This window comes from Knufia obscura (genome assembly GCF_036327395.1).
Source record: "Knufia obscura strain CCFEE 5817 isolate CBS 148926 chromosome Unknown scaffold_12, whole genome shotgun sequence".
Lineage (NCBI taxonomy): Eukaryota > Fungi > Ascomycota > Eurotiomycetes > Chaetothyriales > Trichomeriaceae > Knufia > Knufia obscura.
Window position 1 is genome coordinate 641,910 of NW_027042698.1, and position 13,855 is coordinate 655,764.

The 13,855-nt window shown below is 51.6% G+C and overlaps 7 protein-coding genes across 7 annotated transcripts; 1 reads left to right on the forward strand and 6 right to left on the reverse strand.

Moving 5' to 3' along the window:
- Positions 1-1,227: 1,227 nt before the first annotated feature.
- On the reverse strand, positions 1,228-1,950 carry PMZ80_009015 (uncharacterized protein; the record flags this gene model as incomplete). Its single annotated transcript, XM_064877411.1, has 1 exon — positions 1,228-1,950. The coding sequence occupies one exon, from the start codon at positions 1,948-1,950 to the stop codon at positions 1,228-1,230; it is 723 nt and encodes a 240-aa protein (XP_064726913.1).
- A 1,103-nt stretch (positions 1,951-3,053) lies between these two features.
- PMZ80_009016 (uncharacterized protein) lies at positions 3,054-4,511 on the forward strand (the record flags this gene model as incomplete). Its single annotated transcript, XM_064877412.1, has 1 exon — positions 3,054-4,511. The coding sequence occupies one exon, from the start codon at positions 3,054-3,056 to the stop codon at positions 4,509-4,511; it is 1,458 nt and encodes a 485-aa protein (XP_064726914.1).
- A 58-nt stretch (positions 4,512-4,569) lies between these two features.
- Positions 4,570-5,004, reverse strand: PMZ80_009017 (uncharacterized protein; the record flags this gene model as incomplete). Its single annotated transcript, XM_064877413.1, has 1 exon — positions 4,570-5,004. The coding sequence occupies one exon, from the start codon at positions 5,002-5,004 to the stop codon at positions 4,570-4,572; it is 435 nt and encodes a 144-aa protein (XP_064726915.1).
- Positions 5,005-5,292: 288 nt separating this feature from the next.
- Positions 5,293-6,324, reverse strand: PMZ80_009018 (uncharacterized protein; the record flags this gene model as incomplete). Its single annotated transcript, XM_064877414.1, has 1 exon — positions 5,293-6,324. The coding sequence occupies one exon, from the start codon at positions 6,322-6,324 to the stop codon at positions 5,293-5,295; it is 1,032 nt and encodes a 343-aa protein (XP_064726916.1).
- A 263-nt stretch (positions 6,325-6,587) lies between these two features.
- On the reverse strand, positions 6,588-7,136 carry PMZ80_009019 (uncharacterized protein; the record flags this gene model as incomplete). The annotated part of the gene is made up of 1 exon (XM_064877415.1): positions 6,588-7,136. One exon carries the CDS (start codon positions 7,134-7,136, stop codon positions 6,588-6,590), a length of 549 nt encoding a protein of 182 aa, XP_064726917.1.
- Positions 7,137-9,450: 2,314 nt separating this feature from the next.
- PMZ80_009020 (uncharacterized protein) lies at positions 9,451-11,169 on the reverse strand (the record flags this gene model as incomplete). Its single annotated transcript, XM_064877416.1, has 1 exon — positions 9,451-11,169. One exon carries the CDS (start codon positions 11,167-11,169, stop codon positions 9,451-9,453), a length of 1,719 nt encoding a protein of 572 aa, XP_064726918.1.
- A 1,209-nt stretch (positions 11,170-12,378) lies between these two features.
- PMZ80_009021 (uncharacterized protein) lies at positions 12,379-13,850 on the reverse strand (the record flags this gene model as incomplete). The annotated part of the gene is made up of 3 exons (XM_064877417.1): positions 12,379-12,837; positions 12,884-13,135; positions 13,191-13,850. The coding sequence occupies 3 exons, from the start codon at positions 13,848-13,850 to the stop codon at positions 12,379-12,381; spliced, it is 1,371 nt and encodes a 456-aa protein (XP_064726919.1).
- Positions 13,851-13,855: the final 5 nt, after the last annotated feature.

The following is a 13,855-nucleotide window of genomic DNA, read 5'->3' on the forward strand; positions in this document are numbered from 1 at the left end:
CGTTCTAACCTGCGGCCTTGCTGCCTATCGTGCAATGGGCCTGGTAGTTGGTGCACGACATTTATGTCAAAGCATGAGTGTATTGGTGAGACATAGATTGGCCCATCTGAGAAGGCGATCAAGTGGAACGAAAGTAGACGTATTTACGGCTACCATCAGTGGCTGATGTATCGTATAGAATGTTCAATAACCTCTCTGAAAAAGTTCTAGAATTTGTGGAGCTCACGCCCTGTGGTAGATCGTGGTCCGAGACATCTGAGACTTGCTGGTTAGCGTCGAGGTTCGTCATACCTTCGATGAAACGAGACATTCGTCCTGTATTGTGGCGAGTTCAAGCTGATTTGCTTATGTCAATCAAGTAAGACCTGCGACTACTCTATTCTACCTCTCGCCGCGCTTGGTGAACTTACTCGTAGAGGCCACTAAGGCCAAGGCCCACACGATGGGGTTGTCGATGCATCTGACTCCTCGGCCAGGTTTGGCTTTGTCTGTAGGCATTCAGTTGATCTGGGACCTACGGCACTTGTCCTGTGCGCCAACATTGCTTCTTTGGGAAGGAAGTATAGGGGGCTGGAGGACGTCTCCTTCTTCTAAAGCATCGGAGCGCAACATCCCTGCTCTTCGTCTCGCGCTGTCATCTACCGTGTCCGAAGACATTGTCGACATGTTGTACGAGTAATCAGCCTGCCTCATTCGGTTTCCCACGCATTGACGGTCCTCGTCATCGCAGATAGTGTTCACAGTTTGCTGTTGCTTCGGAGGCTTGGGATATATCAAGTGCCGGTGATTCGACCCTGATACATGAGGTCAAGAATGAGGCTGGGGCTATACAGCGCTATCGGAAGCTCGTAGCCTGGTTGCAGTCTGCCTGTTATGTGCGTTAAAGGCAGGTAGACAAGATCGAGGTCAACTGACGCAGGCGCTTTGGAACGCATAGAGGAAGAAAACACCCAGAAAGGAAAGTGAGCCGATCACTCTTCCACTTCTTTATGAACTTTGGTACGAGGGTTGGTCGGCGGCTTGATAGCACCACAGTGCAACAGAATCAGACAAGTGTATCATGCCGGACACAATGGACAGCTTTCAGCCTGATAGCCAGGGCACCGTGCTATTTAGCGAGATCAATTATTGCGTGGAAAATCATTGCTTATTGTAGTCCTGACCAGCAGGCAGTATTATACTCTATCACCATTCCTTACCTTTCGTCCTGCATTTGAATGCAGTCACTTAGTTCTTACCTGTAGTAGTGCTCTGAGCATCTCGTACCCGCTTACGACCCCTAGTGTCGTCGAGCATTGGCACATTTGGTGAATGGCCTTGGGCTCGTACAGCTTTTTCGCATTGCTTTCTGTAGCCAGCGATTGCCCTCTGGAGGCGGATCTTCTGAGCTTCACGTTCAGGGTTGTGCCGCCCCATCCATGATCTGACATTCACTCGTTCTGCCTTCAGCTCAGCTGCTTCTTGCATTTCTGCTGCATACCACGTTGGATGCTGCTCAGCGTCCTCTCCTTCTTCATGCGCTACCCCATGTATGGCTTGGTAGGCGAGCGAAGTGTTGACAGCGACTTCGCAAGTATGGTCCAATGAACATTGTGTTGGGTGCTGACCACAAACGCTGCCATCAGCACAGACGTCACAGAACCATTCATCACCGTAGCTTCTTGCGTCCTCTGTAATCCACTCAACGTCATCCTCAAGCCGCCTGCCGAGGCACTTGGAGTGCACCCTTCGATTGCAGCATGGCATCGTCACTGTCTGCGATAAGAAATTCCACTGCTCAGCAACCTCGGTCGGATCATACTCCGGCATAGGCCAGTCACACAACAAGCAGTGTACGGCTGGTACTGGCCATTTGCGGGCTAATGCTTCGGTGATTGTATATTGCTGACGGACGTCGCCGTATTTGTGGCCCTCGTCTACAGCCTTTCGGATCTGCTCCACGGTATACATGCTGTGTGTTGGTTGTTATATGGTGGTCGATGTGCTCGCCGGTTCCGTTCTGCTTGCTCTGGTAAAGTTACGAGGGTTCGAAACTCCTATGTTGGTCTTTGAATTGGTGATGTTTCTGAGGAATTCTAGCTATTGAGTGAGCTGCCGTACTTTCTTATAGGCATCGGTTGAGAGATTAGTCTCTCCGAGGTGGAGTGATCCTCCCATACTGGCATTGTTAGCGGAGAAAGAAGCAATGAAGCCCTTCAAGGCAGTGTGGTTTATGACCTGGCTTTGACGCGACAATGCGCCCTCACTTCCAGCAGAATCGCTTTACCATGCCATTGTGGCAAGCGACTGCTTCCTTCCTGTCGTAACACCTGTGTTCGCAGGCCGCTTGACTGCAGACAAGCATCATTCCCACGTCCTTCTCGCTACGCTTTGAACATGAACATGCATAGCGGAGTACTACTTACCTTTCGTTCTGCGCTGAGGACAAGACCAGGCGGCGATAGACAGCTGTACGAAGCGGCGCTATCGTAGCAGAGTATGCATACATGTAGCTGAGACTCAGAGCAGCGCGTGGCGCGCGGCGCGTGAACGTATGTATCTCAAAGCGAGAAAAATGCCCAAAGTATTCGAGGTAAAAGATGAAACCCGAATGGCAGTAACATGGCCAGCGCGTCGCTAAACCCAAAGAGGCGAAGCAGTAAGATCTCGATCACGTGATGCTAGCAACTCCCAAGTCACGTCAATGCCTGTTGCCGTCTTCGTCCCCCAAGATGCACGTCCTGGAATGACATATATACTATTTGAATAATCGTGTCGTTTCTAGTGAAAACTATGGCGTCCGCCTATATCTGGGTCTTCTCTACCTCATCCACGATTTCTGATGGATCCTCGTCTTGAATGTCGCCGGAAGCAGCGCCGGACTCTGTTAGTACAATGAATACAACAAATATATGCTTACATCCTTGTCTATTTGCGCATCTCTACCACTTTCTTTGTCTTCCGCATGCGTCGCGAGATGTTCTGAAAGGCTCGCTAACTTACCGTGATGGCGCCATTATCCCGTGGTCGCTCCCATGAGGAACCAGACGGTCTAAACTGATAACAGCATCAACATGTCCAACACCGTCACGAAAACACGAACTCGCACCAAGGCGAAGCGCATCTCCGATGTTTCAGCCAAACCACATACGCGTGCTGAGCGCCGGAAAAACGAGTTGAAGCTCAGGATCAAGGAGCTCAATAATACAAGCAATATCCGGACCTTGCCTGTCACAAGATCACCTCTTTCGCTTCCTTCCCCCTTCAAGCATCTCCCGAAACCGGAAAAGCGTGAACAGAGTCGAGCCACGTCAAAAAGCACCATACCCTCAAAGCGAGGTGTACGTGGTAGCGTCGCTAGCTTTGGCTCTGGACCAAGCTCTTCCGGTCCCAGCGGCTCTGGTAGTGATGTGAAGCACACCAGCACGGAGACGAGTGATCACTCCCGAAGCAGCAAGGACAGTGGTCGAAGAGTGCCCGGTCCAACCTCTGAGCTGGAAGTGGTCCACCGTACGCAAGGGGGCAGGGCAGGAAAAAGCTCTTTGGTACGCAGAGAAGTAACGAACACTAGCAAGCACAAGAAAAGACCGAAGAAGTTGAGTCTAGACAATCTCCAGAAGACAGAGAAGCTGCACAACCAGCTAAATGGCATACGCGCAGTTCGAGGGAGTCCCACGTCTGCTCAAGCAAGAAATTCACCTGGTCATGAAGCATTGCCAGAGCTCTCAAACATGTTGACAGAAGATTACATACCATTACCACAGGAAGACTTCGACCTCGCAAGCATACCACTCACCGAAGCCCCACTTCCACCTCCGAGACGTCGAAGCGAAGACCACCTCAGCCCCAAATCGTTGCGTCAAGCAAGATTGAAGCAGCTAAGCCAGACAATCCGCGAGATTGATGACGAGCTCGGTGCTCCACCACAACCACGAGATCACCATTGTCCGCCTCTTGTACGCTCTCACTACGACGTCCCGCAAACTCCATTCAATAGCCAAGAGCCACAAGCAAGTGCACCTAGCGGGCCGAGTCAGCCAACCAGTCCCCACACCACACACCAGCCGAAAAGGAAACCGAACGTTCATATTCGCCTAGCAAGTTTATCTCACGAGCGGATCATAGGCCTAGCAAATCAAGGCTACATAATCGACATCCTCCCCTCCGTCGCAGTCCGAAATCTCCCTCTTGACACTAGAACGCGAGTCCTGATCAACCGCTACATAAGCCGTCCCAGCGGTGCGACGATCACCAGGTTCGGTCCGCGTGAGGCCCGCCATGTTAACGCTGAAAGCACATTTGAGCAGTGGTGCTACATCTCACGACTAAACATGTCGGACATCGGGGCTAACGGACGGAGGAGATCGAATAACGCTGCTGGATTCGATGGTGGGAAAGATGAGAAACATAACGTCGTGCTTGTGCCGCTGACTACTGAAATGGCGAATGAGTTGAGAGATGGCTTGTACAACGGTCCAAAGCAGGAAAAAGTCATGATGCGCAGAAGAAGTTTGGGAAGCAAGGTTGCGTGAGTGGCATGTTTGTATCGGCTATCCGCTTCTTATTTTCCTTCCACTATATATCATCCGATCACGTAGGAACGACGTAATTCTGAAGCCACGCTATACTCTGCTCCAACACCTCCTCCGTAACTCCTGCATGAGGACCCACTCCAAGCTTCCAAAGGATCCTATCCCTCGTCTCCCCACTGCCTTCCTTCGTATCATCCTGTATAACCCTCACTCTCAAGTTCGCCGTGCCAGGCGACCTGATCACGATCCGACCGAAGTCCGTCTCGGTCCAGACTGTCTCGTCGAGGCCCCATTGGTCATTGTCGGTGTTTGGTTCGAAGGTCCAGCCTTCACCGTTGCACCAGACGAGGGCGTTCTTGAAGCCGTCGTCGATGACGATTATGACGTTGAGGTTGCGGAGGGCTTCGGTTAGGGCGGGGGGCATTGGGTGGATGGAGGGGTCGTCGAGGCGGTCGCGAAGGATGTACCAGGCGTCTGAGATTGGAGTTGCCATTGTTTGGGTGATGTGCTTTTTGAGTTTGGCTCTTGGTGCTGTGATGAACTTCGTACCGGCAGAACTAAAGGCAGTGTGGCACACGAGAATTCGGTGAGGGCTTGGGCTGCAGGAAACTGCTTCGACTGGACTGTATAAGTACGGCTGTATATCTTCCTTGTCTCCCAGTCGGTCTTTGTGTTGGATCGTAATGTGCAAGTGTCTGCACAAGCGTCTCATTGTACAGACCCAGGACAACGAGCCTTGGCTTTCACTTCGAGGCTCTCACCGAGATCGAGACCAGAGAGATCAACTGTATGTTATCAGCACACCCTGCCAGAACTCGTATTCGCGCTGATCACCGCTAGTGGAGCTCCCAGCTACCATCTTGAGCTTGGCCAAGCGCGTTGACCACGAGCTGCCTAGGTAGTAGTACTCCAGCATATCCGGAGCATTGGTATGGTCGAGGAAATCAGATGAGGAGGTAGCTTGTGCCGTCCTGGTAGGTGGTTCTGATGTGAGATCGCGAACGTAGTACCGCATGAGCTCGCCGTAGAGTCTGCTGGCGTCTTCGACTGACGTTGGCATCGCAACTGGGGCAAGCATTCTGTTCATGATCTTGAGAACGTCCGTACGGCTAGCGAAAGCCTTTTTCAGCTGCTTGACGTCCTTGGTTTCTCGCGTTGTCTGCTTCGGCCAGCTGTGCCGGAACCCGTCGGCATTACTGCCAATCATCTGCCAGCCGCTGTGTTGGGCAGAGCGCCATCTATCGGCCATCTTTGCCTCTCCGATCCATTGATGATGCCCGCTGGAATCCCACGTGCGCAGAACTTTCATCACTCTGCCCAACTTCTTTCGTTCAAGTAGGACCTGAACGTGGTGTAGCAGACCCAGTACCCGAGGTTGTTGCTCTAGTAACGCAGCGTAGTAAAGGTGGTATTCTGCTTGTAGCAAGAATTTGGCTTCCTCACACTGCTTGTCTGTTGTTGATGCTCGTCGAGTTTTGCCCAAACGTGATCGAATCTTCTCACGCAGACATCGCTTCTCGCGTTTTGCAGTGTTCGTAGCTGGCAGTATTCTTCGATTGGTCCATGCAGCCAGGTAGAACTCCGCCGCAAGTGTGTGGTAGATGAACCTCTCCTGGTCTGTCATGAGTGGATCCCGCGCAACAACATCGTCGATCAGGTATTGCACCCTGCTTACCCACGTTCGCAGCAAATGCATCCGCACTGTTATCGAATGGCTCTCCAAGAAGTAGCCGACTATCATTTGGAGGCGCAGCAGTTGCAGGTGAACATGCAGATACCGGGTTTGTCGTTCTGCGAGAAATGTTGAAGACATAATTGGAGGTCTACAGACGTGGATCAAGGCCGTGACTACACCTCTGGTCATCGCTAACAGAGTCAGATGCTTGTGATGACTCTGGTCTCTTAGAGGGTATTATGACACGGCGTCGATCACTGACCGTATATGCAACAACATCTGCCCGATAATGTCAGGACCCGGCTCAGGACGATCTGTCATGGCATGCATTTCAGCCCTGGAGAACCCGCCATGCATAAGCGCAGCGTTTGTAAGCTTGCATTGTCTGTGCAAGACACGTATCAAGTCCGTGTAGATATGGCTCGTCTAATCCTGTCGTCGAAGTAGACATTAAGTCTCCAGGTGCCCGAAGAGATCTTGGCAAAGAGGTCAGCCGTGTAACATGAGATGACAGGCACGAAGAAGCGTATATAGTTCTCCTTGTCCAGCAAATCTCGGTCCTTGAGTCCTCGAACAACCATGACTGGACGTATCCGACTCTCACTCACCAGAGTCGACGGCAAAGCCCTTAACGGTTGCATCAATTCGATGCTGTCTCGGTGGCCCTGTAGATGTACGCAGATCCAGGGCAGTTGCTTGTACAGCACATAGCTATGAATGCTCTGGAGATTGCCACAGATACCGCTGAAGCTTGTTCCGAAAGAAGGGTTCTTGTATGGCAGGTGCTCGCGTCCATCGAAGATACAATGACTGGCGATGAGAGTAAGTATTTCGGATGGCATACCAAGTAAGCTGGACGCCTGACCAACTCTGTAGAGGGCTGGGTCGGCAGAAGGGACTGGCAGGTCTGGCTTGCGCTGATGGCGCACGACCATTGACTTCAAGCCCATCGTATCAGTCTTGTCCGGGTATTCTTGAATGAGAGCAAGAGATGAATAGAACAGGACCAAGCTAGCACCGATCTCAGTCCACCTTTCTCTTCATGCGGGGCGAATTTCTGGACGCGTCACGTACTGACTGCAAGGTAGCGGCGACTTTGCCGACTGTTTGACGCGAAGTGCAAGCCCTGCACAATGTATTCAATGTCCCGTTGTTTAGGTCCCGCATCACGACGGTGACGGATTGTGCTCAAGAAACACGAACCTTGGGCGTTGAAGACTCCCAAAGAGAAATCCTGAGGACGGCGGCCAAATTTGGCAAAAAGGTCAGACCCAGAGTCATTCGAGTAACGGGTATCTGATCGAAGTCAATTGTACGGCAAGAGGATGTATATATGTAAACAAACTGGTAATTCGAGCAAATGTAGCATCTTGTGCGGCCACTCAAGTCTGCTGCAGCCGATCTCAGTACTAGACGGCCGCGTGCGTGCTGCAATTCAGCAACCTTAACTTGACCGGCCGATGGCTGAATACAGCAGCCATACTTGTAGCTGCGAATTTCGAGGACTTGGAGCCTGTGACTATCGGACGACCGGGCTGACCCATCTAAGACATTATGCCGATATGCCTATGTGCTTTGAGAATCAAAGTCCGGTTCCTGTTATCAGATGGGTCTCTTTGAGACCTGATTAGAGGTATTACCAGCATGCTGATCCCTGTCGAAGTGACACTACAGATCCTCTCTTGGGCATCGAATGTGGTGCAGCGTCAATGGCAAGGCTGACTCTAGGACAAGCTGATATGAGTTTTGCGTGGTTGTGAAGCTCGTTTCGTGCATCGCCTCGGTCGAGGAGGACACCCAGATCCGGTTGTGTTGCAATGGTCTTTCTTGGTGGTCATTGCACTGCTCGAGTCGCTTTTGCCAGCCATGCGTAAGGTACATGCTTATGCAAAGCCATGTGAAGTATGTATCATGGACCAGACCAAGTGGGCAAACATATGCGTGGGAGTGCTGTGCCATCGAAGTCGAACCACGACTGACAGTAAATATGACCAAGAGATGTTAGAACACACCCTGGCTCAACGATGAGACCAACGTTGTTTGAAGTGGTATCAGTGTCCTAACCATTCCCAAGAGCTAATCTTGGTTCAATTCGGTCGAAAGCTGCTCGCCAGATGTCAAACATCTGAGTCCAAGCATCAAACGGTCTCGGATAAGCGGCTGTTCGAAGGTAGCAAGCAGAACGCCATTGTTCCCCCAGTGTATCGATTCGTTGTTGCTTCTCCAGTAGCGAGAAACAACGTGATGCTCAGCGCCGAGACAACGAGCAACTCGCATTGTCGTGTATCCAACGAAGGTGTCAAATGTCTCATCTGCGGATCTGCACCACCTCCTTCTATCAGGCCCGCAGAAGGTCGGAAGGTTAACAAGGCGTAGCGGCAACATCGTATACGACAACTTATAGCTCCACATCGCGCTTCAATAGCAGTCTTCGAAGTTCGAACGTGGGCATCCTCAATATCACAATCGTGTTATAGAGAGACTTACCACAGCATGGATCTCGCTGCTCGAGGTCACGTCCACAAGCATCAGCACACCAACGTCATACTCGTAATATTCGAGACCGCAACCACAAGCCATCGGGTCGCAGTCCCACGAAGAAGCTGGAAGCTACTATCCAGGGCACCTGGAGACATTGAATCTGCGAGCAGCGCGACAGTGCGCATCGAAACTCAGTGCACAGAAATTCATCGTGGATATATCATCACAGAAGCAGCATCGCTCATTGCAGTCCTCACCTACTTCCGACCACTCCGAAGAGCTTTCCATGCGCTTGTGGAGGCTGTCGCAGACCTTGGGCCCATCAAGGGTATTGTGCTGCCACAGCCGATGTTCGAGAACAAACGGAGACTTCACGATATGCTGGGACGTGATGGGCCTCGCGACAGGCTGAAGCATAGCCTGATCATGATTGGTAGGGCTTGTGTAAAGGACGATGAGCCTCGCGGTATTGCACATCAGATACTGCTCTGCTTGCTTTGATCGAACAACAGTTATGCGTGTTTTTGGTGACGAATTGTTGCCGGATGGGAAAAGTCGGTGATTGGGCTCTGGGTCGTTCCTTGGCTCCGCAAGACATGCCTCGTAACATGGTGCCGCTCCCCAGCGGTTTCCGAGAGTCGTTGTAATGTCAGAGGCCGCCACTCAGTTCGAGAGGTTGCTGAAGCATTGCGATGATCAGCGGATAGCATTCGGTAGATCTTGGTGCTGCTTTGCGCAACAGATCGATATGCTCGTCACAACCTACAGAAGCACCAGCTTCTGTCATTCCTCACCAGGTATTGTATTCGCAACCTTGTCGACATCTCTGAAATATGCCTCGCCAACTACCACATATGTGCCAGGAGCTGCGTCTTCGCAATCCGTGGGTATCTCGACCTTTCTCAACACCAAAGGCAACGTAGCAGTTGCAGCACACCAGACCTCATCTCCTTCCAACATACCCTCAGGTCCGATCCCTAAGCAGATAGGACTTTTCATGCGGAACAGTCTGCGCCCAGAAATCTCAACAGTACGAAAGCGTGGCCTGTGTCCAGTGATACGCGCTAAGCTAGTTGGTTCGTTGAAGCTCTTCTGCCAAAAGCCAAGGTCAGGTAGCATCTTATGGTCACCATCTTCGCACTCTGCTAGTAGTTCAAACATTGGCATCTTGGCAAGATGCTCTCGAAACGACTTGATGCGACCTTCGTAGTAGGCCTGGCGGACGGCTCGGATAATGTAGAAGATGAACCAGTTTTTGAACGAGGCGCGTGAGGACGGGTGGTCGCTTGGAGTGTAAGAACTGTCCGTCGACGGAGGATCTTCGATGGCTGATGGGTCTTCATCACGGCTAAAAAGCTTTCGCCAGGCATCTAGACGGTCAACCCCGTTAGGCATTATTCTGGGGCAATTGAGAAGGACTCGTGCATTCAGCTCAAAGCAGCCATGTACGATCATGGATGAATATGTGTCGCCAATGTCTGATACCGTGCCCATGTACTGTGCATGTACGTGAAGTTCCTTCTCTTGAATGCGAGGTCTGAGATCGTCGTCGCTCGTAGCTCGGAGCCTGCTCTGCTCTCCGATCTCAGTATCGAAAAGTCGCAACAGTGTTGGCGGAGGGGATCTGTAGTCCGGCACCCATGGTGGCCAGTGGCTCGCAGCAACCTCCATCCTGTCAGGCTCAAGAAGACAAATCATGCCTAAGCATCCACTATCCTTGATGACCCACGCGGTTGCTTTACGGTATACCTCTTCGAGTGACATCGCGTAGTCGAGTTCTAATGGCAGCTCATCGACTTCATAGCTGGCGGACATTCGTCTCATCAACACTAAAAGTGCAAGCACTTTGTCCCGAGCGTCAGATGCATCATCTCTTCTACTCAAGAACAATGATACCGCAAACTCCCTCAGCAAAGGATGCTTCTGTTCGGTTCGAGGCCCAGTCAACTGGTCAGCTACCAGCTTTTGATCTTCTGCCTCAGTGTAGGTAATGCCACCAGCCCACATTTGTAAGTCTTCGATGCCAACAGCGCTACAGCCGACTGTGCGTCCGGTTACACTCATACTCACCTCCGGAACTCCTTTCTTAAGTGTCATCAGCGTGTCTCCCAAGCCACTCCAGACGTGGAACCGCGAAGTTTCCACGATTTCATCTAACGTGAAATCCACGTCGCCACAGTAGATTTCTATCCTTTGCGCAACTGCAGCTTCACTTCGTACCCACGCGCGGCTAAACCAGCTTCTTTCCCAGAAGTCTACCACAGAGCGCCAGATCGACGCATCAAGCGGTGGCAGCCCAGAAGAGGCAAGCGAAAATTCCTCGTTGTCGAGATGAAGCCAATCAGTCTTGTACTTCATGATCGCGCTGTTATATACGTCTGAGTCCGTGTAATACTTTTGTAGGAGCGCACGGAAAAATTCGCGCACAAGAAGCGCCTCGCAGTTTGGGTCAGGACCGAGCCAAATGATGACAACAGATGCATTGTGATATATTTCGTGCATGATATTGACCTGCTCAGAGAGCTCGGAGGTGTCTCTCTAGTTGATGCAGAGATCATCGATCCACCATTGAAGCTGTGTGGCATCTTCCAGAACGCTGATCTGATGCAGCGCACAATATAGATTAGGTTTAACCTGGATCTTGTGGCCGTCGAGGAGGATGTGGTAGTCACTGACGGCGCTACTGGCTAATGCTTGAGGTTCATTCCAAGCGTAAGATAGGGCTGCGTACTCAGGTGCGTCAGTAAGAGGCTGGGTCCCTAGCCGGCATGATATGAGCCTGTTTGCACTATTTGAGGTGGCATCATGATCAAACGTAATCGAAAGGAGGCGGAATGAGTCTGCCTCGAGGCGTGCTTCGTAGACGGGTTGGAAGGCCTGGTGACCAGGCGTATGGTGTGACATCCATCCAATCGACGCTCATCACGCTCTACCTAGGTAGATCCGGAAGTCGAGCTGGTGCGACGTAGGAACCAAGTATCCCTTGGCTTACCGACGAGAAGCTACTCAAGGCAGAGAGAGGCCACTCTTAGCATATACCCGGGAATGCCAGGTAGACTCCTTTAGGAGGTGTGCTGAAGCTTAGGCTTGGCGGCAAGATTGTTGACGGTCGGACCTGCATGAGCACCCCACTACGCCTAAGTTGCCTAAATAAGATTGGGTTCGAACCCTAGAAGCGACGCTTATCTTGAATTTCCAGCACGGTGTTTAAGACTCTTGGGAGGTTATATACGGAAGTGTAGAAGGCCCGCGAAGCTTAAATCACTAGCTATTCCGCCGTTGAAATAAATTACCATGCTGACACAGACCGAGCCTCCAACCCTGGACCTAGCCCCTAGCCATCTACCCAGATCCGAGCCTACTCTAGGCTTAAGGCGCCTAATCCTAACCTAAAGAGCCTTACATGTAATAGGTAAAATATAGATATTCATATTTCTTTATGAATAAGCATGAATAAACATAGATAGACATAAATTACTAACGGTAAAGGTGGGGCGCTAAAACAGATAAGGCGCCGGGCCTTCTACACCTCCGTGTGACACCTCGACTCTTGGGACGAAGCTCACATCATCTTTTCCCTATTGCAAGCAACGGTCTATGAATCAAGTCCTCAGTGGTCCATGAGTTCAGTGCAACACCTTTCGATTACGTTGCACGCAGCCGTCCCTGCTCGCGCTCTGACTGAGGCTCATCTCAAACGCTGTCCATAATCTAGTCTTTGCCAGGAATTTGTTTCCCACCTACACCACTTCCACCTCCCTTCGGTTGCTTAGTGCCCTCCTCAGCTTGGTCGCGCCTTTCTGACAGTCTTCCTTCCAGGCTGCCCCCATTTCTTCGTGCGGTTGCTCTGTCGTGTTCGTATGCGCAACCGACTGTGGTTGGGCCGCTCGCAGTGACCCCAACCCGCCGCACCCGTTCCTCGATCCGACGTCCTTCATTTATGATGCTGTCTACCGTCTGAAATGTCCAACCCCTCGCTGCGAAGACTTCGTCGGTCTGCAACCCTCGCTCGTCGACTTTCTCGCCATACGCTACATCGCGAATCATATCTCTGCCGCGAAGCCCGTGCGGTAGCGGCACATCCGAAGAGATACGGAACCTAGCTAGGTCAGGGGAAAGCAACTCTTGGTACAGCGTACGGCGGATGACTTTGTCGTTCAAGATATGATCCTGGAATTGGATTAACAACCGCTACCGAGCAAACGCGCACACCTACCTCAAATATCGATCTGCCTGAGCTGCGGGCTGGATCTAGCCATTTCTCCATCCTGCCCTGGCGCTTGTGGTATTCGTGGCAATCAACCGACTGTTCGGCGATAAGCCAATGCACCCGTCTTTCCTCATTGCTTTCCCAAGTCGGACCACTTGCTGCTGTGTGGACGAGTTGATGCAAATTCGGGTGCCGCAGTACACAGAAATGCCATGAACCGCAACTTGTACTGGACTTCCCTTGCGTAGTTCGCACATGCTGCTAATGTTAGTGCATCACCCGACAATGGACTCCAGCCATGTTCCTCAGATACCCAAGTGGAGTACAGTTTGAGATAGATCAAGTTGGGGAGGTCTTCGCTCAGCAAACGCAGGTATTTTGGCCATGTCCGCTGACGATACCGCAGATCTGGCTCGCTGTTCAACTCGAGGTATCGGAAGATGGAACAACTGACACGACCGAACCAACCAGGCTGTGGTAGTTGCAACACATCGCTGGTTTCACGTCGCCTATAGACGCAATTTAGTCCTATGAAATTGCAAAGCTCCGTTCTGAGCTGTTGACAAGCCAAGATAAGGTTCAGCGCTGTAGGCTGCAGTGCAATATGGTAAGGCCTGGAGTTCTGTGCAGTCGTCTTCCGTCTGTGGAAGAAATGCGAGAATGGGTACTCTTTACTTCGTGGACCAACAAGTGCTCGTCTAGCCGGTATCTCGGTGGACGCCCTATCTCGCGACATGAGCTCAAAGATTTGCAGGCGGAGTTCTGGTGGAAGACCAAGCAGTGATGGCGCTGCTGGGTTTTGTCCCTCTGTGGACAAACTACCTGGCGTGGCTGGATTTGAGACATCTGGTCTTCCTACGGTCAGGCCTATTTGTGCAGATCGGCGTATTTTCGCTCCGAGATATCCTCGCCTGTATTGTGTTCGTTCCAATGGAGGGACAGGAACGTCTGCTCGCCACCTGGGTCTGTCCATTGATG